Source organism: Pteronotus mesoamericanus, unplaced genomic scaffold (genome assembly GCF_021234165.1).
Source record: "Pteronotus mesoamericanus isolate MK-2021 breed Mesoamerican mustached bat unplaced genomic scaffold, CSHL_Meso_final scaffold_83, whole genome shotgun sequence".
NCBI lineage: Eukaryota > Metazoa > Chordata > Mammalia > Chiroptera > Mormoopidae > Pteronotus > Pteronotus mesoamericanus.
In genome coordinates, this window is record NW_026555328.1 from 2,756,147 (window position 1) to 2,783,126 (window position 26,980).

At 51.5% G+C, this 26,980-nt stretch overlaps 1 protein-coding gene across 2 annotated transcripts; it reads left to right on the forward strand.

Moving 5' to 3' along the window:
• The first annotated feature begins 464 nt into the window (after positions 1 to 464).
• SLC43A3 (solute carrier family 43 member 3) lies at positions 465 to 24,162 on the forward strand. 2 transcript variants are annotated; one of them, XM_054563665.1, is made up of 13 exons: positions 465 to 561; positions 1,230 to 1,602; positions 1,904 to 2,033; positions 10,475 to 10,521; positions 13,735 to 13,811; positions 14,042 to 14,134; positions 14,693 to 14,832; positions 15,930 to 16,027; positions 17,093 to 17,266; positions 17,482 to 17,601; positions 21,818 to 22,004; positions 22,661 to 22,784; positions 23,279 to 24,162. In XM_054563665.1, the coding sequence occupies exons 2-13, from the start codon at positions 1,419 to 1,421 to the stop codon at positions 23,378 to 23,380; spliced, it is 1,476 nt and encodes a 491-aa protein (XP_054419640.1). In that variant the 5' UTR covers positions 465 to 561; positions 1,230 to 1,418; the 3' UTR covers positions 23,381 to 24,162. The 2 variants fall into 2 exon arrangements, with proteins under 2 accessions (XP_054419640.1, XP_054419639.1); XM_054563664.1 differs by lacking the exon at positions 465 to 561 and having other exon boundaries at positions 1,214 to 1,602.
• Positions 24,163 to 26,980: the final 2,818 nt, after the last annotated feature.

Consider the following 26,980-nt stretch of genomic DNA (forward strand, 5'->3'; position numbering starts at 1 on the left):
TGCTGGCAGATCTGCTGTGCTTGCGATTCGCTGGCCGTGCTGGGAGCGTGAGATGGAGGGAGGGAGTTTAGCTGGTGGGCAAACGGGAAAAATGTGTTCTGTGCCCACCCACGTGGTCAAAGAGAAGCACATTGAATATGGGTGGGGGTGTGCGCGCGCGCATGTGCGCGCGCCTGCAGGTGGCAGTGTGTCCTCGGTGTGTGCTGTTTGTGGTCCGTTTGGTTCCTGTCTGTGTGTGCAATGGTATTAAAACTAAGTTGGCTGGGGTGGAAGGAGAGGCCAGGGAGCTGGGAGGCTGAAAGCGCGGCAGGAGAGACATGCGCTGCTGCTGGGGTTAGAGACCGGAGAGAACCCAATGGTGAGAGAGACTTAGCGGAGAAGGAGGAAGTGATGGAGAATGGGGGTTGTGGAACCTCCCTGACACCACCCCGCGGTCCTGGCCCTTCCGGTGGAGCAGGGCAGAGGCAAGGGATAGGGCGGGGCAGCGAGGAAGGGCGCGAAGGCGAATCGCGGAACCTCAAAGAGCTGGGACCGCTGGGAGAGCTCGGGAGGAGACCGCTGGTAAGGCGCCGGGGAGGGGCTGGGCGCCGGCCGCGTGGTCAAGGGGACAGGGGGACAGGGGGACAGGGGACGGGGTGGGGGCGGTGGACAGTGAGGCCGCTGACCCCTGGGAGCCTCTGTGGGGCCACCCACCCGCGCTGTAAGGGTGCAGGCTGGGGGTGCGGGCTGGGCCCCTTGGCGCGCTTTCCTGGCACATGGCAGGGCAATGAGTGGCGGCGGGGAGGAGACATGGGGAGTCCAGGGAGGAAGGGGTATTTTGCAGTTGGGATATTTTGGGCATAAGACTGGCACACGTTGTGACTGACTAACCCATGTGACCGTGGACAGGTTGACAAAAATCCCCTGGAGTTTTGGTTTCCCTGTCCGTAAGGGGAGGCTAATGGAACACCAGTTTGCTAGATTGTTACCACGATTTGTGAGCACACAAAAAAAGTCCTTTCACCTCGGTGACTGGCATGGAGACACCGCTGTCATTTTTTTCGTGGACAGTCCCCAGAATTGGGCCCAGTCCCCCTTCCCCACCTGCTGCCAACGGTGCTGGAATGGAGAGGCTTTTTGCAGCTGCTTCTAACAGCTGGCCTGGCTCGCCAACCCACAGAAAAGACTTTGTCCACCTCTGCCTTTCCCATGAGCCCCCTGTACCCAGCAGCGTCTGCCTCCTTTTACAGGATCCAGACAGGCATTCACCAGCAGTTTCTGTCGTAGCCGGAAACAGCCAGGACCGGAGAGCTCCGTGAAGGGAACGGCCTGCCAGGGAAATTTTCCAAGTGCTCCAGTGCCAGTCCTCGCCACTCCTGGGATCCGCCTGGGAGGCCTCGGGTGCCCGTGGCGTTGGAAGGTCTGCTGTACTTCAGGCCATGCCAAGCCAGGGACGCCCCCTGCATGTGGCCACCCTGCTGACGGGGCTGCTGGAATGCCTTGGCTTTGCCGGCGTCCTCTTCGGCTGGGCATCCCTGGTATTTGTCTTCAAAACGGAGCATTACTTTGAGGAGCTATGTGAACCGAGTGCTGGGCTGATGGGCAATGCCACGGGCCACGATGGTAAGGGAGAGATGACTCCTCTAGGAAGCGGGGCCTGGCTCCTAGGTGGTGGGAAAGAGTAGGAAGGACTTAACCTCCTGCCCACCCTGCCAGCCGTTCTGTGGTGAAAGGAGGGGATCATTGGCCAGCCTTCCTCTCTGTCCCACCCTTAGTCTAAGGGGTGCCTGGGGAGGGAAGTACCAGCTTTGGAGGGGTAATTAGGGGCAGTCACATTTCGACTCACCTAAGGGAAAACTTCCCACCACTCAAGCTGTTGGCCCATCTGCCCTGGGCTTCTGAGCTCCTCCTTTCTCTCCTCCAGACTGCAAAGCCCAGGATGAAAGGTTCTCCCTCATCTTCACCCTGGCGTCCTTCATGAACAACTTCATGACCTTCCCCACGGGCTACATCTTCGACCGTTTCAAGACCGCTGTGGCCCGCCTCATAGCCATGTAAGTCTGGAAGGCCCAGCCTGGGCACAGGCGGGCAGGAGGGGTCCCTCTGGCAGCAGCCTCGCCTGGAGGGAAACCCGGGGCAGGCCGCTGGGCAGCTCTTCCAGGCCCTGCCCCAGCAGCGCTGTTACAAACAGTCCAGGGAGTGGATCGCCTTGCACCCCTACTTCCCTTTCCTCACTCCCTCCTTCCGCTCCGTGTGAGTGTGTGTTCGCCATGATGCTGAACTGAACAAGAGCCTAGGCCTACTTCCTGGGAGGGCAGGCCTGGCCCAGGGTTGTCAAAGTAGGAATACCTCACATTGTCACTCTGCCTTCACCCTGGGGATCCTTGTCCAAATCTCCTGCAAGGCCTCACACCAGGGGGCTCAGGCGTAATCCTCCTCCTCCTTACCCTCCATTATTCCCACAAAGGCTTAGGACAGAAGTCAGGGCGGGCCAGGCACTTGATCTTGCTCACACAGGTTGCCACTGCAGCTGGCCGCGGTCAGCAATGAGCAGTGGCCTGCTGGGGGCTGATCGGACCTGAAGCCAGCACCTCCTGGCAGGTATGGGAGACATTAGTTGTCAGATGACGGGACTGGAGGGCAGTCTGGGCCAGGACATAGCCGGAGAGTAAGCTCCGTGTTCTCTAGGCATTTGGGGGCATGATAACTTCATCTCACTTTATTGGTCTCTGGCTCCCTGTCTCCTTCTCTTCCCTCCCCTTCCTTTGCCGCTTCCTCTTTTCCAGCCTTACTTAGCATGTTAAGAAAGTCTCAGTATTACATTCTGTGTTTCTTCTCTACTTTCACACAGAATGCTTCACTTCTGACACTTCTGGTCACCAAATGTGTGAGTTTTTTTCCCCACACCAAGCAATTCTGTGACACCAGCTGGGCGTTCTACAATGTAACTCAATTCTGACATTTTCTGCAGGGAGACAGTGTCAGATCTCACAAGTAAGGGCTCAGTCCCATGAAATTGCCCCCCATTTCATATATCTCAGGTGGTACGTCCCCCGTGTGGAGGGAGGAGAAAATTTCCCCTCTTTCCATTCTTAGTTTTTCTGGCTGGTCTAATAATCTAATCAACATGAGGCAGATTAACAGGAGAAAATATCCATATTTATTTATTTATAAAAGATTTCATTTATTTATTTTTAGAGAGAGGGCAAGGGAAGGAGAACAAGGGGGAGAGGAACATTGATGTGTGGTTGTCTTTTGCACACCCCCAGCTGGGGACCTGGCCTGCAACCCAGGCAAGTGCCCTGACTGGGAATTGAACGGGTGACCTTTGGTTTGCAAGCCGGCAACCAGGGCAAAAATAACCATATTTAATTACATATACACATACAGGGGTTCCATAAGAATATGGAGCCCAAAATCAGGCAGTTGAGGCTTACCTGTCTTCTTGAGCTAAGGAGGAAGGAGGATGGGTAGTGGTTCGGGACTTCAAAGGGGAGGCAGACAATTCACATGGAGGTGGAAAAGCAAATGTTTGGTAAAAAATGTTTGCTGGACCATCTTACCAATGGGACACAGAGGGACTTTCCAATTAAATAACCTTGCTAGGCCCCTTCCTCCCACACACTAGTTCAGGTTAAACTGTAGTTATCTGTGACGATGCCTCCTCTCCTGGAGCAGGTCCTCTAATTTTTTTTAGGTCATTAGGAGGAAGGTCAAAAGTTCTTTCTGAGTTTCCTGGTTCTTAAAACAACCAGCTTAAAATAATCAATGTCCTTCCCTGACTGACGTGGCTCTGTTAGTTGGGCGTCCGTCCCAAAAAGGGAAAGTCACCGGTTCAATTTCCAGTCAGGGCCCAGGCCCTGGACTGGGGCATGTGCAAGAGGCAACTGGTTGATGTTTCTCTCCCTCTCTTTTCCCCTCCCTACCCTTCCCTCGAAGAGTAAGTAAATAAAATCTTTTAAAAAATTCTTTAAAAAAAATAATCACTACCCTAAAGAAGCATATTTTGGGTGGCAAGCTTTGTTCTCCTTGACCAGGTCACCCCCTACTTTTTGTCCAACTTGGCTACAGATCAGAGGTCCCCATGGTGTCCTCCAGATTTCATTAATTGGTAGAACAGCTTACAGAACTCAGGGACACCCTTACTTATGCTGACTAGTTTATTAAAGGACATGAGAAAGGAAACAGATAAACAGTGTGATGAAGAGATACGTATTAGCCATTCTCAGGAAACATTCAGGCAAAGGAAATACAGCTTCTGTACATAAAGCTTCTGTCCCAGTGGAGTTGGGGAGCATCGCCCTCCTGGTATTGGGGTTCCATGGACGCTTCCTCACATAGGCATAATAGATTACTAACTCTGTGTCTAGCCCCTCCCCACTTTCCAGACTAGTGTCAGGAACATGTCTGAAAATTCCGAGCTTCTAAACATGGCTCAGTCTCTTTTGGTGACCAGTCCTTATCCAGGAGCCATCCAGCATTTCTGAACAAAAGATGCTCAAGTGCGCTTACCACTTCACTTAGGAATTTACAAGGGTTTTTGGGGCCCCGTGTCAGGGGCTGGGGACAAAGACCAAATATACATTTCTTGTTATAAAATCATAGTATCACAGCGCATCCCCTGGTGTGGGAGCATGGATTCCTTATGGCAAAGCAATCATAGAGTTCAAAAGATATGGCACATGACTAGCCCTATGCAGTCATTAATAACTGTCCGGTCCATCATCATATCCTGTGACGATGTCTCCCAGGGCTACTCAGGTCTGCAGCTTTCTATTCGATCTCATCCAGTTCCAAAAGCAGGAGTGGTGTCAGCAATTTATGTCTTCACGCTTTTAGGCATTGGGGATAATTGAGCCAAGAGAGAACATCATCTCTTGCTCTGAGCCTCCTTCGAGGTGTTAATGTAATACTGGGTTTCCTTCACTCCACAATGCACTTACTCAGCCTCTTACCTTTCGTTAGTATTCCTCCTGCTCTTCATTCGTACCCAAACGTTTCCAGCGAGCTGGTCTGGGTTGCAGGCAAGTGCCCCTCCGCCGCCCCGGCCCACTGCTATTCAGGTCACACAGGTGCAGAACTAGTGGGGCTGTCTTTATCATCGCGCTCGGGGAATCTGGCTGCATTCACTGTTGACCCTGAATTTCGCCAGACAGGCTCAAGGCACATCCTACCCCATGGAACTCCTAGGAATTGTAACATAAAAGTTCAACACAGTTACACTTTCTCTCTTAGAAATGCTCCCCATTTCAGTCTCTTGCGGGGGTCTTGTACCCACTGAGTGGGTAAGGAAAAAAAGTTGAGTTGATGTGGAGCAGAAAGAATACCACACTCTTCCCTATCTCCTCTTGCCCAGGTCCACTCAGAAAACAGGAACATCGATTCACACAGCGCGGGAGACACAGCGCAGTGCAGAGTCAGTGTTGATTCATGGGGGGCCCCATTTGTAGCTGCCAATGTTTCCAGCATCTGTTCCTCTTGCCAACTCTGTTCAGGGCCTTCCCCGCCAGGGGATCTGCCATGTGGCAATCTGTGGTCTCCGCTTTTTTTGCTGACAGGCAGAAGAGCTCTTCCTGGACTTTTGTGCCTCAGAGCGTATGAGAGACCTATGCCCCGGTCCAGCCCATCTCTGCGCTGCGGCAGCAGCCCCAGGTCGACCCAGGTGGCCGCCTGATGCGGGCACATAGGGACATATGCTTGTTGATTTCAGTCATTATCTCAACCTGGAATGGGGTTCTTTGGATGGACATCAACATGCCCTACTTTAGTGCACCCCTCAAATGCCATAGTGATTTCCACAGGGCTATTCCCCTCTATGGTATTAGGCAGAAAGCTATGGACACTTAATAAGCCAAGTGTCCATAGCTTTCTGCCTATCCCTATGGCCAGGTTGCTGGCCTCTGCCCACTGGTCAGTAAAATCCCAAACAGTTTTTCCATCTTCGCCAGGAAAACAGCCTGCAATGCAGCCACGAAGCTGATCTATTTTTACCTTCTTTGATCAGAGTGGTGGCTTTCCAAATGGGATGTTGTCCATTTACCATGGAACTGCCATCTGCAGGCCAAGCAGGATGTCGGTCCTTGTTCGTCAGTGAAGGGCCCTTTATCAGGCAGTGTCCAGTTGACAGTGGAATCCGGCAGCTCCTGGCACAGTTCTCGAGTCAGACCTACGAGAGAAGAGGCTCCCTGCTCAGGGCTGCCTCTTCCTTGCATTCTCCAGGCAGCATGAACTGGTGTAAACCCTTCCGTTACGGAGCTCTTCTGGGCACTGCCACGCCCGTGAGAACATTTTTCCAACATCATCCGAGACAGTGTGGATATTTGGTGTTTTAATAAAGATCATTTGATGTTCTTTAGTCATCAGTGGAGCTTCAGTTAATGTCTGATGACAAGGTCATAGGTGCCCCTCAGATGGAAGTTCTCTGGGCCAAAGCCCGGCTGTCATCCGGGGAGGCACCCACAGGCCTTTGCCAGCGCCCCAGTCTGGGCTCCTCATGGCCTGTGGCTTAGAGAACTTGTCCCTAGCAGCAGCCCCATTTGCATTTCACAGTGTGAGCCCAGACGTTCTTGCTGGTGCCTGTTCAGCATGCCCAGTTAGCGCGGCCTGAAGGGTCGGTTGACCTGCCTCTGTTTGACAATGCATGTAGGGGCACTGGTCCCCAATCAGACACAGGGTCTGTCCCCACACTACGGTCAGGGAAAAGAGGCACAACCTCTTCCCACAAATCCTGTTCAAACATACCGACTTTCCTACACACTTTTTAAAAATCCTCACTCAAGCATGTTTATCAATTTTAGAGAGGAAAGGGGAGAGAGAGAGAAAGAGAGAGAGAAGTATAACATTGTTGTGAAAGAGAAACACCGATCGGTTGCCTCTGGTACGTGTCCCGACTGGGAGTCGAACCTGCAACCTTTGGGTGTATGGGACGATGCTCCAACCAACTGAGCTACCCAGCCAAGGCTTCCTGTTCACTTTTACCTTCACTCCATCAACCCTTATATTCCTAGTGGTAGCCTCCTTAGGTTGTTATCCACAGGTTTTGGTTTTATAATACAGGCAAAGGAAATGTTCCCCATATGTCATGTTAGCCATTCTCATAAAAACATTTAGGTACAGGAAACACACTTCTTCACATAAAGCCTGTAGAAACATTCTGACTTGCGTAACCTTATCAACTCTTACATTTTCAGCTTCTCTCATAAAAATCATCGCCCTCATCAGGGCCCACTGTTAGGTTTTGGCACCATGGTCCCAAGGAGCCCTGAAAACTTCTCTTTCTCACCCCCTGACCACATTTGCCCCCAAGCGGGGGCATTGGGTCTCCAGTGAGGGGCAGGGGACTCTGGCCCTTTTGTCAAATCTTTATTTATTTTATTTTAAAGATTTTATTTTTAGAGAGGGGAAGAGAGGGAGAGAAACAGTAGTGTGTGGTTGCATTTCACATGCCCCCTGCTGGGGACCTGGCCTGCAACCCAGGCAGGTGCCCTACACTGGGAATTGAACCTGTGACGCTTTGGTTCGCAGGCCACTGCTCAAACCAGTAAGCCACACCAGCCAGGGCCCTTTTGTCAGATCTTTAACTGGATTCATCTGTGATCGCTGGTCAGGTTTCTCATTGTCATCTCTGTCTTCTGGCTTGAAAATTTTTCCTAAACTGCCATAGATAGGCTGGACTTGTTTGCGGGCACTTTAAGGCCAAGGGAGGAGCAAGGGGTCCCCTTGGCCCACGTAGTCTTTGGGAGTGCTGTGTCAAAACCTCTGCTTTTATGCCCGTGGTGCTAGCGAGATGGGCAAATGCCAGGGTCTTGGCGGGGCCGGCCAGGAAGCTTCTTATCCAGGATGAGACGCCCATCTGGGCCCTGCCCTGTCAGCCAACCCTTTTGGAGAGCAGCTCCCCAGGCAAAGGGGATTGTGCTGAGAAAGGTGGGCGTGGAAACCAGACAGCGCCATTCTGCCACCCTGAAGCTGCCTAGTAACGGCAGTTTGCACTGTACTGAGGAAAATGATAACGCTCTGCTTATTGGATATGTTCACAAAGGTCATGCTGTTGGCAACATTCCTGGAGTCTGCTTTAAGGTTGTCAAAATGGCCGGTGTCTCTGTGGCCTCATAGAGGCCGTTGTCCTAAGTTTCCATGGTGAAAACACAGTGCTATTTGCTTCATTCGCCTCACTGCTTAATAACAGTTTAAATTTCTGCTCATCCCTTCCTGCTTTCCTCTCCCTTCCCCCATTCGCTTGTTAATTCAGCTAATATCATTATTAACATCCGAAAGACCCAGGAGGGGAAACAGGGAAGGCAAAATCAGTAAGGCTTCCCAAACTGTTTTATGGTTTTGCACCATTCAGGTTATGTGGGGTGTCTGCGTGAAAGGGGCCCCTTAATCACACCACTCACTGTGACCTGGGTAACAGGCATGTTCAGTGGGTGACTCTCCTGGTCATCATTAAAATCACCCCCATGTGACTTGCATGCAAAGCGTAGCTGCTACTTCATCTGGGGTGCTCCACTTGGCATAGATGGGGACACGGACCCCACAGTGGCTTTTGTCCGGCCCAGCTGGCTGGCCGCTCCCTCAGGAACAGCCTCCTGCATGTTTGGTTTGCCTACAGCCACCTGTGATTGTTCTGTAGCGAGCTGTGGGTCCTGTATCCACACAAACGTGCTCTTCCATGCCACAGCATTTAAAATCGAAGACACAGGCCCAAATTAATTGCTCTCACAATAGACTTCGGTGAAGGTTTCTTGGGAAGTTGATGACACTGGTCCATAAAATGAAAGAACCCCTTCACACTGTGCCCTCTGGTTTCAGTTGTATCTTGGTTTTGCTCTCCTATGCTGCCTGCCTTCTTCGTGCCCAGAGGTCTTAGAGGTACCTTTTGTAGTCGCTGCGTAATTTTTCCCTTGGCAGGGGCGCTTTGAGGCTAATGGCTGCAGCGCAGACTGACCCAGCTCTGAACTTGGTCTGGCCTCAAGGTCTGACCCAACACTCTCTTTTAATTTCATTTGAGCTACTGCACATAACAATGACCAAGAGACTGTGCATTTTACCATTTGCATATTAGTTTGCCTTTTCTTATGCATCCAGCAAAGCAGTTCCCTGAGTCGGCTCCATCTCTAAATTTTATTGGTAATTATACTTTCAGTGACTGATTGTAACACAGCTGCTGGTCCACACCATGGGGGACCACGTGGTCCCCCAGGAATCCAAGGCTCTTCGTCCCACACCCGTCCAGCCTTTCTCTTCACAGACCACATGTTTCTAGCAGCCGGGGCCATTCTAGCAAATCCCACCCGCTGACACCAACTCTACTGGAAGTGCCCAGTGTTCTCTTTTCGCCTTTACATTCACACAGAACACGTCACTTTTGACACTTCTGTTCACCGAATGTGCGGGGAGATATCCCCGCACTGAGCGACTCTGTGACACCAGCTGGGTGTTGTACAGTTTAGCTCATCTCTGACATTCTCTACTTGGAGACGTGTCAGATCCCATGAGACTGCCCCACTTTAGATGCCAACCACAAGTGGTAGGTCCGCAGGTTACCCACCACTTCTGTCTGACTTGGCTTCAAATTAGAGGTTCCATGACCCCACCCCCTACCCTTTGGACTTGATTTGCGAGAACGTCTCACAGAACTCAAGAAAACACTGACTTACATTTGCCAGTTCATTAAAGGACATGCTAAAGGATACAGCCAGCCAGCCAGATGGAGAGAGGCATAGGGTGAGGTCTGGGAGGGCCTGGAGCGCAGGCGTGTCTGTCTCCATGGAGTGGGCATGCATCGCCCTTCTTAGTGTGGCTGTGTTCACCAACCCGGAAGCTGTCAGAACCCCTTCCTATTGGGGTTCTATGGAGGCTTCTTCACGTAGGCGTGAGCAATTATTTCCAGCCCCTGCCCCACTCTAGAGCCATAGGTAGAGGAGGGGCTCCAAGTTTCTAATCACCACTTGGCCTTTCCGGGGACCAGCCCCCACCCAGGAGCACACCCAGAGTCCCTCATCGGGACAAAAGATGCTCAGTGCTCTTACCCCTTCGGACTCACCAGGGTGTTAGGAGCCCTGTGTCAGCGGCTGGGGAACAAAGACCAAACATGAGTATATTACGTATTTCCTACTGTAAATCAGAATATCACACTCAGGCACTGCTTTTATTACTCCATGCCTTCAAGACCCCCAAACTGTTCCAAACTGCTAAGAGAGCCTCACCACCCTGGGACTGTAGGCCTGATATTATAGGACCCTAGAACTGTGCACTCGGGGTCTAGATCATTCCAACGATTTCCTTTTACTGAAAGGGCTCCTGAGGCCCAGGGTAAGGCAGTGCTCTGCCCAGGGGTACACAGCCAAGAGCAATTAGGACTCAAGGCCTTGAATTTGGAGACCAGGCGCTATGTCTTTCTCCAAGGGATTGGCCTGATGGGGGTTCATGTGCCGCATCCCTCCAGGCTTCTCTCTTCTTGACAATACTCTCCGCCTCCCATTGTGTATTCCAGATTTCTCTACACTAGTGCCACGCTCATCATAGCCTTCATCTCTGCAGGTGAGTGTTGTCCGGTGGGCGGAAGGGACACCTACAGCTCAGGGGCATGTGGTGGATGGGGCAGGTGCAGAACTGGACTCCCGCGGTGTTTCGAAGACCCACAGGCTTTGAGCTTGAAGGAATCCTTGGAGGAATTGTTGCTGCTCTATGGAAACAGTTTAGTCTACCGAGAAATGTGAGAAATAAGGACGATGGAGGCATTGCTTCAGATGGTAGAATCCATTCAAAAGATCACACCAGCTTCCTCTGATATGTGTTGAAGTGCTCTGTCTCTTTAAAAAATGAGATGCTAATAGGAATGACGGTTGCTTTGAAAAAGGTCCTTACTTGGCAGGGTAAAAGTAGACCACCCTGTGGTAGTCAAAAGTTGTGTTTTCAAATTTTACTGGTCTACAAACATAGAAAATTCCCCAAGTCTGAGAATTCCAATATGGTTCATCACCACCTTCCCTCGTCATGCAGAGAGGAAAACTGAAGCCAGAGAGAGATTCCTGGCAAAGACTTGCCCAAGGCCACCAAGCAAGTGGTGGGGGGTGGGCCCGGGACCCCTGACCGGCCAAGGGATGCCTTCTAATATTACTCCCCTGCGTCGGGTTGCGTGGCTCAAGTTTTGGGTTGGTAACAGCACATAACTCATGCGTGTGTGTTACCTGTGCTGAAGCTGCAGGTGATGCGGGGTCATCTCCATTTGTACCCAGTTAACGCAGGCTGCAGGCCGGGTGTCTTTGTCCAAACAGATCTCATGAGATAGCCTGGCATCTCGAGCCAGCTGTTTGAAACCACTCTCCTCATTAGTCTGGCTTCATCTTTCCTAAAAGCCTGTAAATGATTTTCAAGTGGCTCCATGTGGAGGGGATGCCTGGGGATGTTTGACTCATTTGTGAATCAGTCATTTGAGCAACGGAGCCTCCTTCCTGCACAGCACAGAGCTTTTAGTTTTTGGGAAAAGTGTTGGGAGTACACTGACTCTCTTGTGAAACGAATCACAACTAACCTTTGGTGCCTTAGGAGGGATGTACCTTTTATAAAGACAGAAATGGAATGGCAAACAGTGCGAACACGCTACAGTGGGCACTTTACCTGCTTCACAAGGTGTTGAACAATCATTAACTACTTTAGAGGATATTAGGAAAAATACACATGTGCTACATTAACAAACACTGAATCACCCACCTGGCGGAAAAGTTGTGTTTTTATTTCCCTGGGAGGCCTCTGATTCCCTGAATAGAGGTCTTGATGTGGGGCTGGTGGGATTTGACCACTAAGGCTGGAGCAGGTTGCAGGCTTTGAGCCTTCTGAGGGCAAGTGTGTGCATTCACAATGTAACATATTGTTTTCCTTTCACTGTATCTATTTTTGCAGTTGCTTGCTATGCATGACAAGCCACACAGGTTTATTTCATTTAAAGTAGTGATATGAAATTTCCTTAAAAAATAATAGATTTCTTTTGGATACAAGTGAGTCAACTTAAAGAAAACATGTTAACAAATACTAGTGTCACTGAATGGGGACCCAGCCTGGAGCAGGTCTGCCTTGGGCCCGCCCTGTGTGTACCGCCCCCCGCCCCCCCTCGCCCCCCGTAGTGTGTGGGTTCTTGACTTCGTGTGGGAAAGATTACACAAGTCCAGGTGATTCTGACAGGATGTTTATTAAAGTTGGGGACCGTGAAACAAAGGAAGGATTTAGGGTGGAAGGAGCAGCAGGAGAGAACCTAGGCGATGCTCTGCTTTAGCTCCTGAGAAACATAGGAAAGAAGTGAGCAAAGGTGGGGCTGCTTTTAGCTCCCTGGAAAATCAGAGAGAAGGGGACCCTGAAGTCAGATCCAGGGGATAAGTCCAGGGATGAGCTGCCACTGCCCTCTGCTTCCTGGGTGCAAGTCTTGTGGGGACCCTTAGAGTTTAGGAGGAAGTAAAAAGTTCATGCCCGAGAAGGACCATGGATGTGCTCTAGAGAGAACCCTCACTGGCATCCTTTGTCTTGAGGGATTTTCTCTCTCTTCTGGGACTGAGAATCAGAAGGGAGGGTTTTAGCAGGCTATACATTAGCTTTCCAGGTGCGTTTTTAATATGCTGATGAATCAAAACGAGCGAGCGAGCTCGTAGGGGAGTATAGGATCGTTCTCCGGTCAGCTTCACCGCTTTACTTTCAGCTTGGGGCTGTCTGGCTCTGAGCAGGTTTTTATTATTTCTTCCCCTGATTTCATCCATCCTGGGGTTTGGCCGGCCCGAGTGGCAGGCATTGGGCCTCTGTCCCCTATCTCCCTGATCATGTTGATTTAAGCTATGTATTCTCAGGCTAGGGAGGAAATGTATAAGCATTTGTTCTCAAGTGTCCTTGGTGAGGGAAGGGAAGGTCTTGCAGTTCACTTGCTGGTTCTCAGTTGTTCAAATTGTTTGGCCTTGTTTAATGATCTTGCCTCATCTTCCCCATCCTACTTGCCCAGGAATTTTCTTCGCTCTTACTACCCTGCCTCCCTAGGACAGGTGTGGGTTATGGCCAACATGACAAAAGTGGGCAGAAGTTGGTGGTTTTGGAAAGATGAATTATTAAGCCACACCCCCTTTGGCACTTCAGTTGTTTTGCTGTTATCCAAAATGTTCCAGAACTATAGCAATGATTTTTTTTTGCACGGCACTGTTTTCAAGGGCAAGAAGTATTCTTTAGTCAACTTTAATTTCCCACTGCCGAGCAGAATGCATGGGATGAAGGAGGTGCTCCAAGTCTAAAAAGCAAAGGAAGGACCAGCCATGGCCTGTTTTCACTAAGCTCTCGCAGTGCCCCACGAGGCAGCAGGAGCTGGTGACTGAGTGGCAGACTCAGTGAAGGAGAGGCTGCGCTTCGGGGCGAGTCCAGGCCTCTCCTGCGTGGTGCCCCGGATGAGCGCGGGGCTGCTAGTGCCTTAGAGAGGGGCGGGGAGCCCTGGCTGGGCTTGGAGCCCTGCCGCTTTCTGTAGAGACTCAGGCCTGCCAGGGACCAAGGGCCCCCTTTGGTGGGGAAGAAGGTGGCTCTGGAGATCTCTGCAGGGTCCCTCAGCAGGGAACATTTGGGGGAACTCTGACCAGCATGCCGAGACCCCAATTTTGAGGGGGCTGGCGAGATTAGGAGGCCCCGGCTCCAGGGCTGAGGAATTTGGAGCAGGAGGGAGCCCGAAGGCGAGGCTCTGAGTTGGGATCGCACCGTGACCACAGCCATGTCTGTCTTTGCTTGTTGCAGACTCGGCACCACTGCTCTTCCTGGCCATGCCCATGCTCACCGTCGGGGGGATCCTGTTTCTGATCACCAACCTGCAGGTGGAGGGCTGCCCTCCTCCCAGGCACCCAGCAGGAGGCTGGGGAGGGATGGGGAGAGCAAAACGCTCTTGTCCCTCAGCTGTCTCAGATGGGGGCGGGCCCACGCCAGGGCGGTCGCTGTTGGACGGAGGGTGGTCTGGGTATGATGATGGCCTGGCACCTGCTGGGTGCACTGCAGAGAGCGCTTTCGTGAATAGACAAGTGATTCAGGCTGGTCCTGCGTTCTCCAGATTGGCAACCTCTTCGGCAAACACCGCTCGACCATCATCACCCTCTACAATGGAGCGTTTGACTCTTCCTCAGCCGTCTTTCTTATCATTAAGGTAAAAATCAGCAACGGCCAACCCTTATTGAGCACTTACATCTGCCACACACATGTCTAGTGAAATTTCTCTCCATCAGCCCTTCTGCTGCTAGGAAGGTGGCATTTGAAGTTGAAAGCAGGCCTGTCTGGCTCTAGAGCCTCAGCCTGTAACCCTGAAGCCCCTTCTTTAAACTTACATAGGACTTTAGACACAGGCCAAGGGAAGGCGTGCCTATGACGTGCTCGGGCCAGCGTTGGGCGTGGGGTGGGTCCCTTTGGAATGGGGTGTTTGCACCTGTGAGCCTCTAGTTTGCACAAGGAGGTGGGAGGCAGCTAGTGGGGAGCGTCAGGGGCATAGTCAGTCAGCATAGTGTCCTCAGGGTTCATCCCTGTTGTACCATGTGGCAGAATTTCCTTGCTTTTAAGGCTGAATGATATTCCATTGTATCTGTAACCACAGATTGTTGATCCATTCATCTGTGGATGAACACCAGGGCTGCTTCCCTGTTTTGGATGTTGTGAAAAATGCCGCTGTGAACATAGGTGTTACCTGAACTCTTTCCTCTTTTTCCTGCAGCTCCTTTATGAACAGGGCATCAGCCTCAGGGCCTCCTTCATCTTCCTGTCTTTGTGCAGTGCCTGGCATGTTGCACGTACCTTCCTCCTGATGCCCCGGGGGCACATCCCCTACCCACTGCCCCCCGACTACAGCTATGGGTAAGGACTGCGATCTGGTGTTTGTGGGGCAGAGCCCCTCAGGGGGCCTGATGTAGGAAGCAGGGGCAGGGCAGACAGGGTGATAATTGGGCAGAGGAAACCTGTGACAGAAGAGAAGGACTGCAACAAGGCTGTATCGATTAGCTATTGCTGCGTAACAAACAGCCCCCAAACTCATAGGCCCAAAGCATTAAGCACTTATTATTTTTCCCAAACTGTGGAAAAGTCAGGTGATTGGGACAGACTTGGTTGACCTTGACAGGGCTTGCACATGTCCCTGATTATCTCTCTGGTGGTCTAGCTGGGGGCTAGCTGGTCTAGGAGGGTGGGCATTTGAGGTGACAGGGATGCCAGGGTCACCTGTCTCTCATCGCCCAGCAGGCTAGCTTGGTGGAATTACATGGTGGCTTTGGGGTCTGAGAGAGTGGAGAAGTTAAGTGCCCAAGGTTCTCAAAGTTGCAGGTTGGAATTGGTTCATCCCATGTCTGCTGCATTTTCTTTGCTGAAAGAAAAAAGGGCAAGGGCAGCCCAGATCTGAGGGGTGGAGAATAGTTGCAGCTGCAGTCCCATTGCAGCAGGTGGGGACCAGGGGAGCTGAAGACACGTGACCACTCTTAGTCCATCGGCACAACTAGCCGACCGAGGGCACACATCGGCTGTCCACTTACTATTTGCAGACCCACGGGCTGTCTGGTTTCACCTCACCATCATCCTCTGAGTTAGATGTCCTTATCTCCATTTTCGAGTGGGAGATTGGGGGCTCAGAAGGGTTCAGTCTGTGCCGTGTTGCCAGCCAGGAGAGGGCAGAGCTGGGAGTTGCACCGAGGCCTGGCCTGCTCTTCCCACACTTCCCAAATGTGCTGCCTATTAGAAGCAGTAGGATTACCTGGATATCTTTGAAACACTGACAAGGCCTGGCTCCCTTGCCCAGGCTTTCTGACCTCAGCAGCGTGTGCCGTGAGCTGGGCGTCGGGGTTGGTAAAGGTGCTTGCAATGCGCCGTGACATTGGAGATCCACTCCACTGCGCCCCCCGGTCTGAACCTCAGGCTCAGCTCACGGTCCTTGGGCTGGGCTGGCGGGGCTCCTGTTTCCACAGGCTGTGCTCTAGGGATGGCCCTGGAGAGAAGAAGGAGGAAAGAGCTGAGTCCAGAAAGCTTGACCTCCAGTCCCAGGAGCTCCTGTCGCCAAAGGAAGGTGAGCCCTGCTGGGGACGGCATGTCCCCTTCAGAGCCTGGCCTTTCCTCGGGGCCGACCTGGCTCCTCACCTGCAGACCTCAGCCAGGACCCAGACTCAGGAAAGGTCAGGTGGGGAAAGGACCTGGAGCATCTTCCAGCCCCTCATTTCACAGAGTCCAGACAGGGGCAAGACTTTGGTCTCTTCTCTGTCTTCTGTCCCTCTTTTCTCTCTTTCTCATGGGATCACCTTCCCTGCCCCCTGAAGTCAGCCTTCCATCATTGGATTCCTTTCCCCCGCTGCTCAGTCGCAAGTCTGACTTATTTGTCCCCATTTCTGCACGTCCCCTGTGCCTGCCCTCTCTTGCCGTCCCATCTCCATGGTCTCCACCTTTCCCTCCTCTATCTCTGTTGGGTTTTTGGTACAAACATCACCCACCACTCCTGGCAAAGGTAGAAACAAGAACAGCATTCTGGCAAGCTCACAAAATCAAGGGAAAAGGAACTTGCCAGGCTCCGGGAAAGGTAGCACCAGGGACCCCAGTCCAAAGTCACAGCCAGTCTGCCTCTTCAGGAAGAAGAGTTGATTGGTTCTCCTTGGGTGAAGCACAGAACACTTGATTCACAGTCTCCTTGGGACCATGAGGACTAGGGCAGGGATTTCCAGAAGGAACCGGCATCCTGGGACGAAACGAAAGGGAGGGGATGTGGAGCAGCTGAAACAACAACTGTGCACCATTAACCCTTCATTCATCTCTCCCCTTCTCCTCTCCTTGTCTTTCTTTTCACCGTCCTGGCTGAGAAAAATCAGGATAAAGTATTAGTGCAAGGAGTGGTGTTAGATCCCAGCTGGGAAAGACAGATGAGATTTCAGCAGACAGAGAACACAGGGAAGGCTGGATGACAAAGGCGTAGGTTTAGGGACTTGTGAGTTGTCATCAGCTTGGAGAGGCCTCGGATGAGTGTAGGGGCCAGAATAGAAGTGAACTTGGACCTCAGGCTGTCCCACTAAGTCCTCCCATCCTTGCCTATCCCAGCCTTCCCCTTGCCTTGTCGTTCATACCCAGACCCTCCTTTCCCCAACAGAGATCCCAGGACCAGCGCAACTGGAGGAACCGCGTTCTTTCCGGAGCTATGCTTGCTCTCGGTGCTTTGCCTGGCACCTGGTGTGGCTTTCTATGATACAGTTGTGGCACTACCTCTTCATTGGCACCCTCAATTCTCTGCTCACCAACTTGGCCGGTGGGGACAGGGTGCTAGGTATGTGGCGGGGCTGGGAGGCAGCCCAGATGCATATCCCACTGGGGACTTGGGACCTCGAGGGCGTGGGGCGCTAAGATCGGCAGGGCTGTGTGCTCCAGTGGGGGTCTGCGCAAGGGTACAGGGAGGAGGGTCAGGCAGGACAAGGTGGGGAAGTCCTCTCCTGTAAGGAAGTCCTGGAAATTTATCACCCAGCCCCTCTCTGTCCTCTGCAGTCAGCAACTACACAAACGCCTTTGCCATCACTCAGTTCTTTGGAGTGCTGTGTGCACCCTGGAACGGCCTGCTCATGGACCGGCTTAAACAGAAGTACCAGAAGGAGGCAAGAAAGACAGGTGAGACCTGGGCTCCAGAGGATCAGGGAGCCAGGAGGGGAGAGGTCTTCATACAGCTCCATGCCCGCCCTCTCCTTTGTTCTTAATCTTTTTGACCTTGTATCTGTCTATCCATCCATCCATCCACCCACCTGCCCAACTAGTCATTGAGTGCCAATTAAGTGCCAGCCACAGTTCCAGATTCAACAATGGACAAGACAGACAGAACCTTGTTCTCAAGCTGTCCTTAGTCTAGAGGCTGGAGAAAGGCAAGTGTCAGTCATTGCAGTCCATGAAGCAAATCTCAGGGGGCTATGGGGACACAAAGAAGGGCATATAACCTGTTCTGGAAGAGGATGGGATTGGTGTCAGGGAAGGCTTCCTGGAGGAAGCAGCATCTGAGCTGAGAGCTGAAGGATGAGTAAAATGTGAGGAGATGAAGAGGAGAGCCCTGGGAGAGGGGCCCAGGACTGCAGTGGGGTCAAGATGGTGAAGGGAGGAGCAAAACAGTGAAGAATGTGGGGAATGTCAGAAAGTGATTCAGACTTGCCACAGAGCACAGGGCCCAGAGCGCTGGGGAGTGGTGGGAAGGGGCTGGGGAGAGAGAGGTCAGAAGGGGCAGGCAGCGCGCCGTGCCAGGGAGCTCCGGCAGGGTCCTTGGGTGTGTTGGAGGAACCGAACTCTGGGGGTGTGGGCGGGAAGGGACTACGGCAGAGAGTAACATTCGTCCTACAGTTTCACGCACACGCCTTCCCACCCCCTGGCACGGCTTCTCCTACTCCTGCTGGAGTCTTTCAAAGCAAATCTCAGACATCAAATCGTTTCCTCTGTAAATATTTCATTTCGTGTCTCTAACATATAAGGCCTCTTTTACTTAAGCATCACTAATAATATTCGCACCCCTAAAACAACCCCAGTAGTTTCTTGCTGTCATCTAATACATGGTTCTGTCCAGATTTCCCTAGTTGCTTCAAATATGTCTTTTTACAGTTGGTTTGTTCCAATTAGGGTCCACACAGTGTATTTTTGTTTGATGTGCCTCTTCTGTCTTTTAAAATCTGTGTCCCTCTCACACTTTTTTTCCCCTCTGGTTGTTTATTTGTTGAAGAAACTGGGTCTTTTGGTCTGTCAGATTTCCCAATTTCAGATTTGGCATTCTTTTTGTGTCATTGAAAAATATCTCTTTAATTGGGTATTTCCTGTAAACAGGCAGATTGGTGGCTGAGGGGACTTGGTTTAATATTTCTTGGTGAGAATGATTCAGCAGTGGAGCTGAGGGCTCAACTGGCCCCTGGTACCGGTTGTCCCTGCTTTATGATGTTAAGATTGATCAGTGGTTCAGACGCTGTCATCCTGATGGCCTGTTATAAAGTTTCCCATCAGCTGTGTGCCTAATGACCTTGACAGCCATTGATGATCAATGCCTAGATCCATTATTTTATTAGGCTTATGAAACGGTGATTTTCTACTTCTACCTTCCCTTCTGCTTTTAATAGCTAGAATTCCTCTAGAAAGAAAAACTTTTCCTCATGGTCTATTTGTTATCCTGAAATAAATGCTTGGCTTTTCCTCTATTTACATTTTATAATAATGAGGTTGCCATAGCAACCTCTAGGGTGACTACTTGTTTCTTTTTTATTTTTAAGATTTTAAAAATTTATTTATTTTTAGAGAGGGGAAGAGAGGGAGAAAGAGAGGGAGAGAAACATCAATGTGTGGTGGCCTCTTGTGCGCCCCCTACTGGGCACCTGGCCGGCAACCCAGGCATGTGCCTTACACTAGGAATTGAACCAGTGACCCTTTGGCTGGTGCTCAATCCCCTGAGCCACACCAACGAGCCAGGGCTCGTTTGTTTTTAAAAGTTTCATTTTAAATATATGTGAATGCGTTTCGATCCATTTCTATCAAAATTCTTGATGCTCAAATTGTCCTATTTTTGGCCACTGGGAACTGTCCCAATCCAGTGTCTGTGATCTTTAGATGCAATCCTAGTAGTTTTGGGCAGTGTCTTTACTCTCTAGCATAATCAGATGTTTGGGTCCATTTCAGTGGGTATGTTTCCTGCCACAGAAACCAGACATTTTTCCAGTAGCCCTGGGTCTCTTTAATGGGAAATGGTATTTAAAGAGTACGATCTGGGTACTATTGTTTCTAATTATCCAGGGTTCTTATTGCTTTTAGGCCTTGGATAGAGGTAAGACAGACATAATTTTCTGGATGAAAAAAATACATCACGAATAGCTGATATTGGTATTTTAATTTAAATTATACTTCATTGAGTTTGCATCTGTGTATCTTTTCTTCTAAAAATTGTGCTTCCTAACAATACTATCTATACACATACACTATGTATACATACTATATGCATATATAGTATTTTAAAAATATATTTTAGATATAAATACTGAGTTAGCAATATCAATACTTTTAAAATTTTAAGTTTTCAAATACAGTCAATAGTCTATTATATTAGTTTCAGGTATACATCATAATATAGGGTCTGGCACAAATAGAACCCCTTTTTATTACAAAATCATAAGCATGTAATTCTGTAACATAACAATATCACACTCAACCACACAATAGGACATTTTAGGTGAAATGTTCAAATTAAAACTATAAGTGATTACACTCATATTATTACCCTACCCACCACACTCAAGCAGGTGTTACTTCTGCCAGACCCTGTATTACTACTGTATTTTGCTGTGTATAACACACACACACAGTTTTGTGTACATTATACATGGGATTATTACACCTATGACATGTATTCATTATACCCATGTATAATGCATATCCTTACTTTTCCCTAAAAAATTTGGGCAAAAAGTGTGCATTAGACATGGCAAAATACGGTATTAATATCATTTCTGCAGGCTGTTCTTTCCTTCCTTCTTTTCTTCTTTCCTTCCTTCCTACCTTCCTTCCTTCCTCATCCCTAGGCTATTTCCCACAAGAGATGTACAGTCAGATTCCTGTGTCGCAAGTCAGCAACTTGATGTAAAATTATGTTCATTGGCTTAATTTTGTTTCTGATTTTTTGGGATTGCTTTGCTTGTTTTCTTCCTATTATTTTTATTTAAAAAACATTTACATATCAAACATATCCATTTTCCCCAAGCCAAAACTGGGAAACAAGATATATTTAAAGACATTTGGTTTCCCCCTCTCTTCCATTCCTTGTATTCCATTCCTTCCTTCTCTCTTTGGTAATTATTTTTTTTTCTTAAAGAGAGACTATATACATATAATTTCTCTCTTGCTTAGAGAGAGGACAGCACACTGCACGCCCTACTCTGCAGATACCTTTCTGTGTAACTGTCTGTTGACAGAGCATAAATGAATCAAGAGTCTTCGCTAGAATTAAATGACAAAGGTCTATTCATGGGTCTTAAGTGAGTGAATTACAATTCTGGAAACACTACGGGGCAATACCTAGAGTGTTTTAAAGAAGGAAAAAAGGTTGAGAGTTTTTCTGGCTCAAAACACGTTCTTGAGAAGAATTAGCGCCACGTTCTTCTGCGTTGGCGATCTTCCAGGCATAGAGGTGTGTGGCCACATCAACATTCTTTCCTAAGTTCTTCAGAGGATTATCTATAAGATTTATTTACCTCCAGGCATTGATGCTCCACTGAGAAATTCAGAAGTTTAAGCTTGCAGGCTGAAGTAAAATAAAAATCGTTTTCCTCGTGTTTCAGCCCACACTGACTTTCGTCAGCTGACGAAGGACTCCATTTTGTTTCTCCGCTCTTTCCTCATCCCTGTCCTGCTCCAGAGGGATCTTCCCTCCTTCCTTTTGCCACTGTCTTCTTTCCGGGTATGTGGCTGCAGCATTCCCCTCTTGGAGGCCATTGGGTGGCTCCCAGTCTCTGGCTGTCACCAGCAGAGCTCACGCTCAGGAGCACTGGGCTGGAGGCACCAGGCAGCTGCGAGCCCTGTCGGAGGCCTCTGTAGTCACCCATGAGCGACTGGATGGAGGTCTACAACCAAGACGAGTCCGTGGAAAGGGAGAGTCGTGGGTATATTTGAATGATATTCAAGAGGTGGATTATCAACATTTATTGATGGATTGAAGATGGGGCATATGGGAGAAGGAGGCTTCAGGAATGACCCCAGCTTCTGCCTGGATGGTTGCAGGCATGGTGGCTCCTCCTCTTCTCCCCATCTTCTTGCCCCCTCCCTGCGCTCCATGGTGCCCCCTCCTGGCAGCCTCTCCTCTTCTCTCTTGGACCAGGTTCTTCGGCCTCAGCTGCAGCCCTTTCCTCTGCGGTGCCTTCGCTGACCCTGACGTCTCTGCTGTGCCTGGGCTTTGCCCTCTGTGCCTCGGTCCCTGTCCTCCCCCTCCAGTACCTCACTTTCATCCTGCAAGTGATCAGCCGCTCCTTCCTCTACGGGGGCAACGCTGCCTTCCTCACCCTTGCGTAAGTGGGCTTGGGGTGCATTACACAGTAGGGGACACACTGGGGCAGAAAGACGCATGCTGGAGGTGAGAGATCAGGAGGTGAGGACATAGCTGGAGGCGGTCAGGTATGGCAGACAAGGTCCTGGAGCAGGTGTAGGGGGTGATGGCCGGAGATAGGGGCTGGCTGGCGGGCGGGATAGGGCGTTCCCGGACTCGAGCCTTCTCGTCAGCTCTCCCTCTGCCCCTGTCATCTGCCTGGTGAACCTCTAGGCACCTTGCAGGGCCCGCTTCTCTCCCAGATCCCCCAGGAAAGGGTGTTCCCTTCTTTGCACCCTTGGCCCTTGCTCCGGCCTTGCTTCCTCAGTGCACGCATCGCCTGGCGTAGGGCGAGCTGGTTATGCGTCTGTCTTTGCCTTGAGGCCCCCAGCCCCAGAGCACAGCCTTGTTTGGGTCCCTGTTGTGTTCCTGGGCGCCAGGCAAAATGTCTTCTTGGTGTTCTGGGGTTTGAAGGGTTGAGCCCAGGCTTTGGGGGAAGGGCTGCATGAAGGTGGGCGGGTGGGGGCAGGCCTAGGCTGGGGGACCCAGGGGCAGGTGGCTGGCAAAGGCCCGCGGGGCCAGGCCCCCACCTGGAGGGAGGGGCCCGAAGCTCACCGGAGCCCCCTGGTGTGCCCCCAGTTTCCCTTCGGAGCACTTTGGGAAGCTCTTTGGATTGGTGATGACCCTGTCAGCCGTTGTGTCCCTGCTCCAGTTCCCCCTCTTCACTCTCATCAAAGGTCCCCTCGAGAACGACCCATTCTACGTGAGTACCGGGGGGCGGGGCATTTAGACTGGGGCAGGTCTGGGGGACCCCAGCAGAAGGCACCGCCAAACCTGTCAGTGTCCTGACCATGGCACAGCTTTGTTAGCCTCCTTTGAAAAAGGCCAGCAAAGTGCAGGACAGGAGTTCTGAAACTCCTGTTAAAAGGACTGAACTTACAAACTGAGAATTGCTAGATCGTGACGTTGGAGGAGCCTCCCTTAATATTCAGGAGCTGGGTGTTCCCGTGTGACTTTGAGCAGGTCGTAGAATGCTCTCGAGGCCTCTGTTTCTTTGCCTGAGAAATGGGAGTGATATCCTGTCCTCACCTCGCTCCACAAGGCAGAATGAAGAATAACCGGTCATCCTTCCTCAAGGACACCATTGTGTCTGCGTGGAAAGTAGAGGATAAACCGGGCAGAACACCGGTCCCTTTGTGGGTGGTGGGTGCCATTCAGAGCCCCTGGGCTTTGCCTCACGCCTCCCTGCCCCCACAGGTGAATGTGATGCTGGTGCTTGTCACTCTCCTGACGTTCGTCCACCCCTTCCTGGTGTACCGGGAGTGCCGGCAGGAGGCAGCCCCTGCTGCAGCCACCTAGTGCAGAAGCCCTTGCTTTTTAGCCCTTTCGATGCTTTTGCTCCTCTTCCTTGGAGGATCCTGTTTCCCAGAAGGACTTTGCCAACCCAGGGTACTTGCATTAAGTAACCATTATTTTCTCTTAAAAAAAAAACAAACCAACGTATTGAACTGCCAGCCGAGAATTTTGATCAGTTGCCAAGGTGACTGACATCATATAGACCCGAAACAAAGGCACGTGGAGATCCTCCTTGGTTCTGGAGCAGGAAGCCCACAGCCTCCGAACACGTGGCCTGAAGGGAGGCGACGGGAGGTTTGGTGGTGAAGCCCGTGTGTGCCTGGCTCTGTGCTGCCGGGGTGACTTTCCAGGGGAAGGGTGAGGTCGTCATGGCCGCAGCCATGCTGCTTGGCATCCAGAGGGGGCGCCCAGCTTGCCCTCAAAGGCTCCGCCTTGGTGAAGGATAACAGGGAGTCCTGGGGAGAAAGAGGAGCAGATGGGGCAGGAGCGGGGACCCGGGGCCTGAGCCCCAGCTCTGCCGCTGGTGCTGGACGACCTTACACAGACCTTGTCTGGTCTGAGCATCAATTTTCCCATCTGTAAAAAGGGAGGGTTCTGGAGCTGAAGGTTCTTTCTAACATCTTGGAAGGCTTTGGGAACAGCGACAGGGTGAGGCCACCCAAAGAACCCCGGGGACCCGCTGGCCTGCTCGATCGAAGGATTTCTGACGAAGCCTTTTGGGCATATTTTCATCTCCAAGAAGGGGGGTGATTACTTACTCTGAGTGTTAAATAAAAAATTTCTCTGGGGGATCATTTTGAGATAAATAAAGCATCTCTGCTAAAGCAGCCACTGCTCTGCCTCTCCAGGCTTTGGAGCTGTGGGTGCGTGCGTGTGCACGTGCGCCCATGCAAGTGTGGTCCTGCCCAGTGCCCCAGCCGGGGGTGGGGTGGGGTGGGGGGCGGTGAACGCTCACGTGGAGGGGGAGGAGTCTGGCCGCACTGTTCTGGAGTGGCAGCTGAACCCAGAGGTGGGACACAAACCCCGAGACTGGGATCCACCTACCTGGTCCTGGGACAAGGGCTTGAGAGCCCCTTTCCCCAGGATTCTCGTCCTTTGCCTCCTGTTCCTCCTCACCCTACCTCCACCTCAACACTGCGCACCCCCAGCTGGAAGCACCACATGGAATCAGAAGGTCCCAGTGTGTCTCACTTCTGCCACTCAGCAGACGCCCCTCTGAATCACAATTTCCTCACCTGCGAAGTTCAGTTAATCATTTCTATCTCTGAGGGTGCAGGAGTGACTTTAAAGTAACTGCTACTGTGGAGCAGGTGGCAGAGGCACAGGGGTGTTTCTTTATTTACCCAGGGCCAGAGACAAGAGGATAAAAAAGAGGGAGGAGCTGAGGGAGCTGGAGGAGGAGAGACGGTAGCTGGGCAGGATGGGAGAACCTGGAACACGTTAGGTGCTACATTCCACTTAGGCAGGGAAGGGACTGGAAGAAGACAGGGAAAGGGAGGGGCAGTCATTCATTCCGCGAACGTTTACTGAGACCGTACAGTGGGTCAGGTGTGCTCCTAGTGCTGGGAATATGAGATGCACAGGGTCTGCGGGGGCGGGGGGGTGGGGCTCTTTCCTGAACGGCTAAATGGCGATTTCCAGGCTCATAGGATTCTGAGTCTGAAGACAGTTATGAGAATGCTATTGCATATCTTTCACCTAATCTTGCTCAAAAACGTTCCTGTTTTTGTCTTCAAGAAGGCTTCCCACTGCCCACACCAATGTCCAGATACCTGCCGGGCACTCAGGGCTCCGAGCAACGTGAGGCCACCTCCTCGCCTCCTCTCCCCGGCCCTGTTCACCTCCCACCCCAGGGGGACAGAACCCATCCCCAAGGGCCCGGGTCCCAGGCTCTGGGTCTGTGAACAGACCAGCTGCGCGGCACTGGGGGCTCGTCCCACCTCTGCCGGGGGCACCTGCCTGTCCCCAGGGCTCCTGCTCAAAATGTCATCTCCTCTTCAGGAGCCTGTCCTTGGGCTCTCCGGCAGCTCTGAGTTCCTGGCACTTGTTTACAGCCTTCTGGTGACAGGCATCTGCCTGCTCGAATGGCAACGTCTCCTCACCTGGACAGCCAGGTCCAGGAGGCGGCATCGGGTCCCGATCAGCGACGAATGCGTGCTGGCCCCCGGCATGGTCCGCTGAGGCTTGTTCGGGGACAATCGCTGGGCGACTGGGCTCTTCCTCGTCCTGGCCTCAGAGCCGCCTGGGAGGAGGGAGCAGAGCACTCGGGGCGGCGAGGTGGCGAGGGGCGGCGGGGCGGCATGGGCGAGACCGGCCCACGGTGTCTCCAGCCAACCCCGCCACTAGAGTGACCTCGCGTGGGCTCCTTCACCTCTGCATCAGTTTCCTGGTCAGGACTGGTGTAAGAATTAGAGATTAGGTCAGGTACCTACACATGGGAGGCACGCGGCAGCTCACGGCTGTCATTACAGTTAGTATAAGAAATTCCAAAAGGATGCAGAACGTCCACCCAGTGGTGACCGGAGAAATAAAATGCGGCAGGTGCATGCAGTGGAGCAGGACTCGTCAATGCAAAGGTAGTGGTGTCCTGACACAAGCTATGGCATGGATCAGCCGCGAAGACTTTAGGGTGAATGATGGAAGCCATCCCAGGAGACCACACATAGAGTGGTCGCCCTTGGCTGTGATATGTCCAGAATGGGCACCTCTCCAGAGGCAGAGAGTAGATCAGGGCCAGCCTGGGGCGGAGGGGAGCAGGAATGGCCGCTAATGGGGAGGGGCCTCATTTGGGGTGCTGAAAATTTTCTAAATTGGATAGTGGCCATGCAATTGTGAAATATACTAAAAACTATTGAGTTAAACACCTTAAATGGCTGAATTGTGTTGTATGAGCATTATATCTCAATAGAGATGTTATTGAAAAAAAAAAGAAGATACCTGGATTCCTCAAGAAAGGCAGAGAACACATGTCCATAGGCAGAGATGATGTGTGTGCAAGACGCGCAAGCGAAGGAGGCAGCCCACGGGCACAGCCTCCCATTTCTGTCTGCAGAGCCGGCCTCCCGAAACTGCTTTCACAGATGGGACCACCGCTCTGTCAAGGGAGGAGGGAGGCAACTGAGGAGTTTCACAGGTGTTGATTTCACTGTGCAACAGGCTCCCCGCGCAACCCTCCTGACCCCTACCAGCCTCGGGAGAGAGACACTGGAGCAAAGCTGTCCCCTCTGCAACTGGCCGCCAGGGGCACCCCATCACTCATGGCTGCGATGACCAACAAGGTCAGCTGCTCCCAAGAGCAAGCCCCATGATGAGTTTGACAGGCACTTTCATTTGAACAGCCCTGTGTTACGAGTGAGGAAACGGGCATCTCAGAGAGCATCACCAAGTTGCCCAGATCACACAAAGTGAGAGACAGGCTGAAATGCAGGTCCTCCGGCTCCTCATCCCCACCCACACGGCTGCCTTTCCTCTGCCTCCTCTCACTCACCTCCCTTCTCTATAGCCTGCCCCTCCCCCTGTTCTCTTTGCACTCAAATCGCAGGCAAAGATATTGCAGTGGCTTCGATGACCACAGGGACATCTGAGTCAAAACTGGAAATGACA

Coding starts and splice junctions, on each gene's coding strand:
- SLC43A3 (XM_054563665.1), top strand. CDS start 1,419: ATGCCAAGCCAGGGACGCCCCCTGCATGTGGCCACCCTGCTGACGGGG. Junction 16,028..17,092: donor GCTCCTGTCGCCAAAGGAAG/GTGAGCCCTGCT, acceptor TTTCCCCAACAG/AGATCCCAGGACCAGCGCAA. Junction 22,785..23,278: donor TCGAGAACGACCCATTCTAC/GTGAGTACCGGG, acceptor CTGCCCCCACAG/GTGAATGTGATGCTGGTGCT.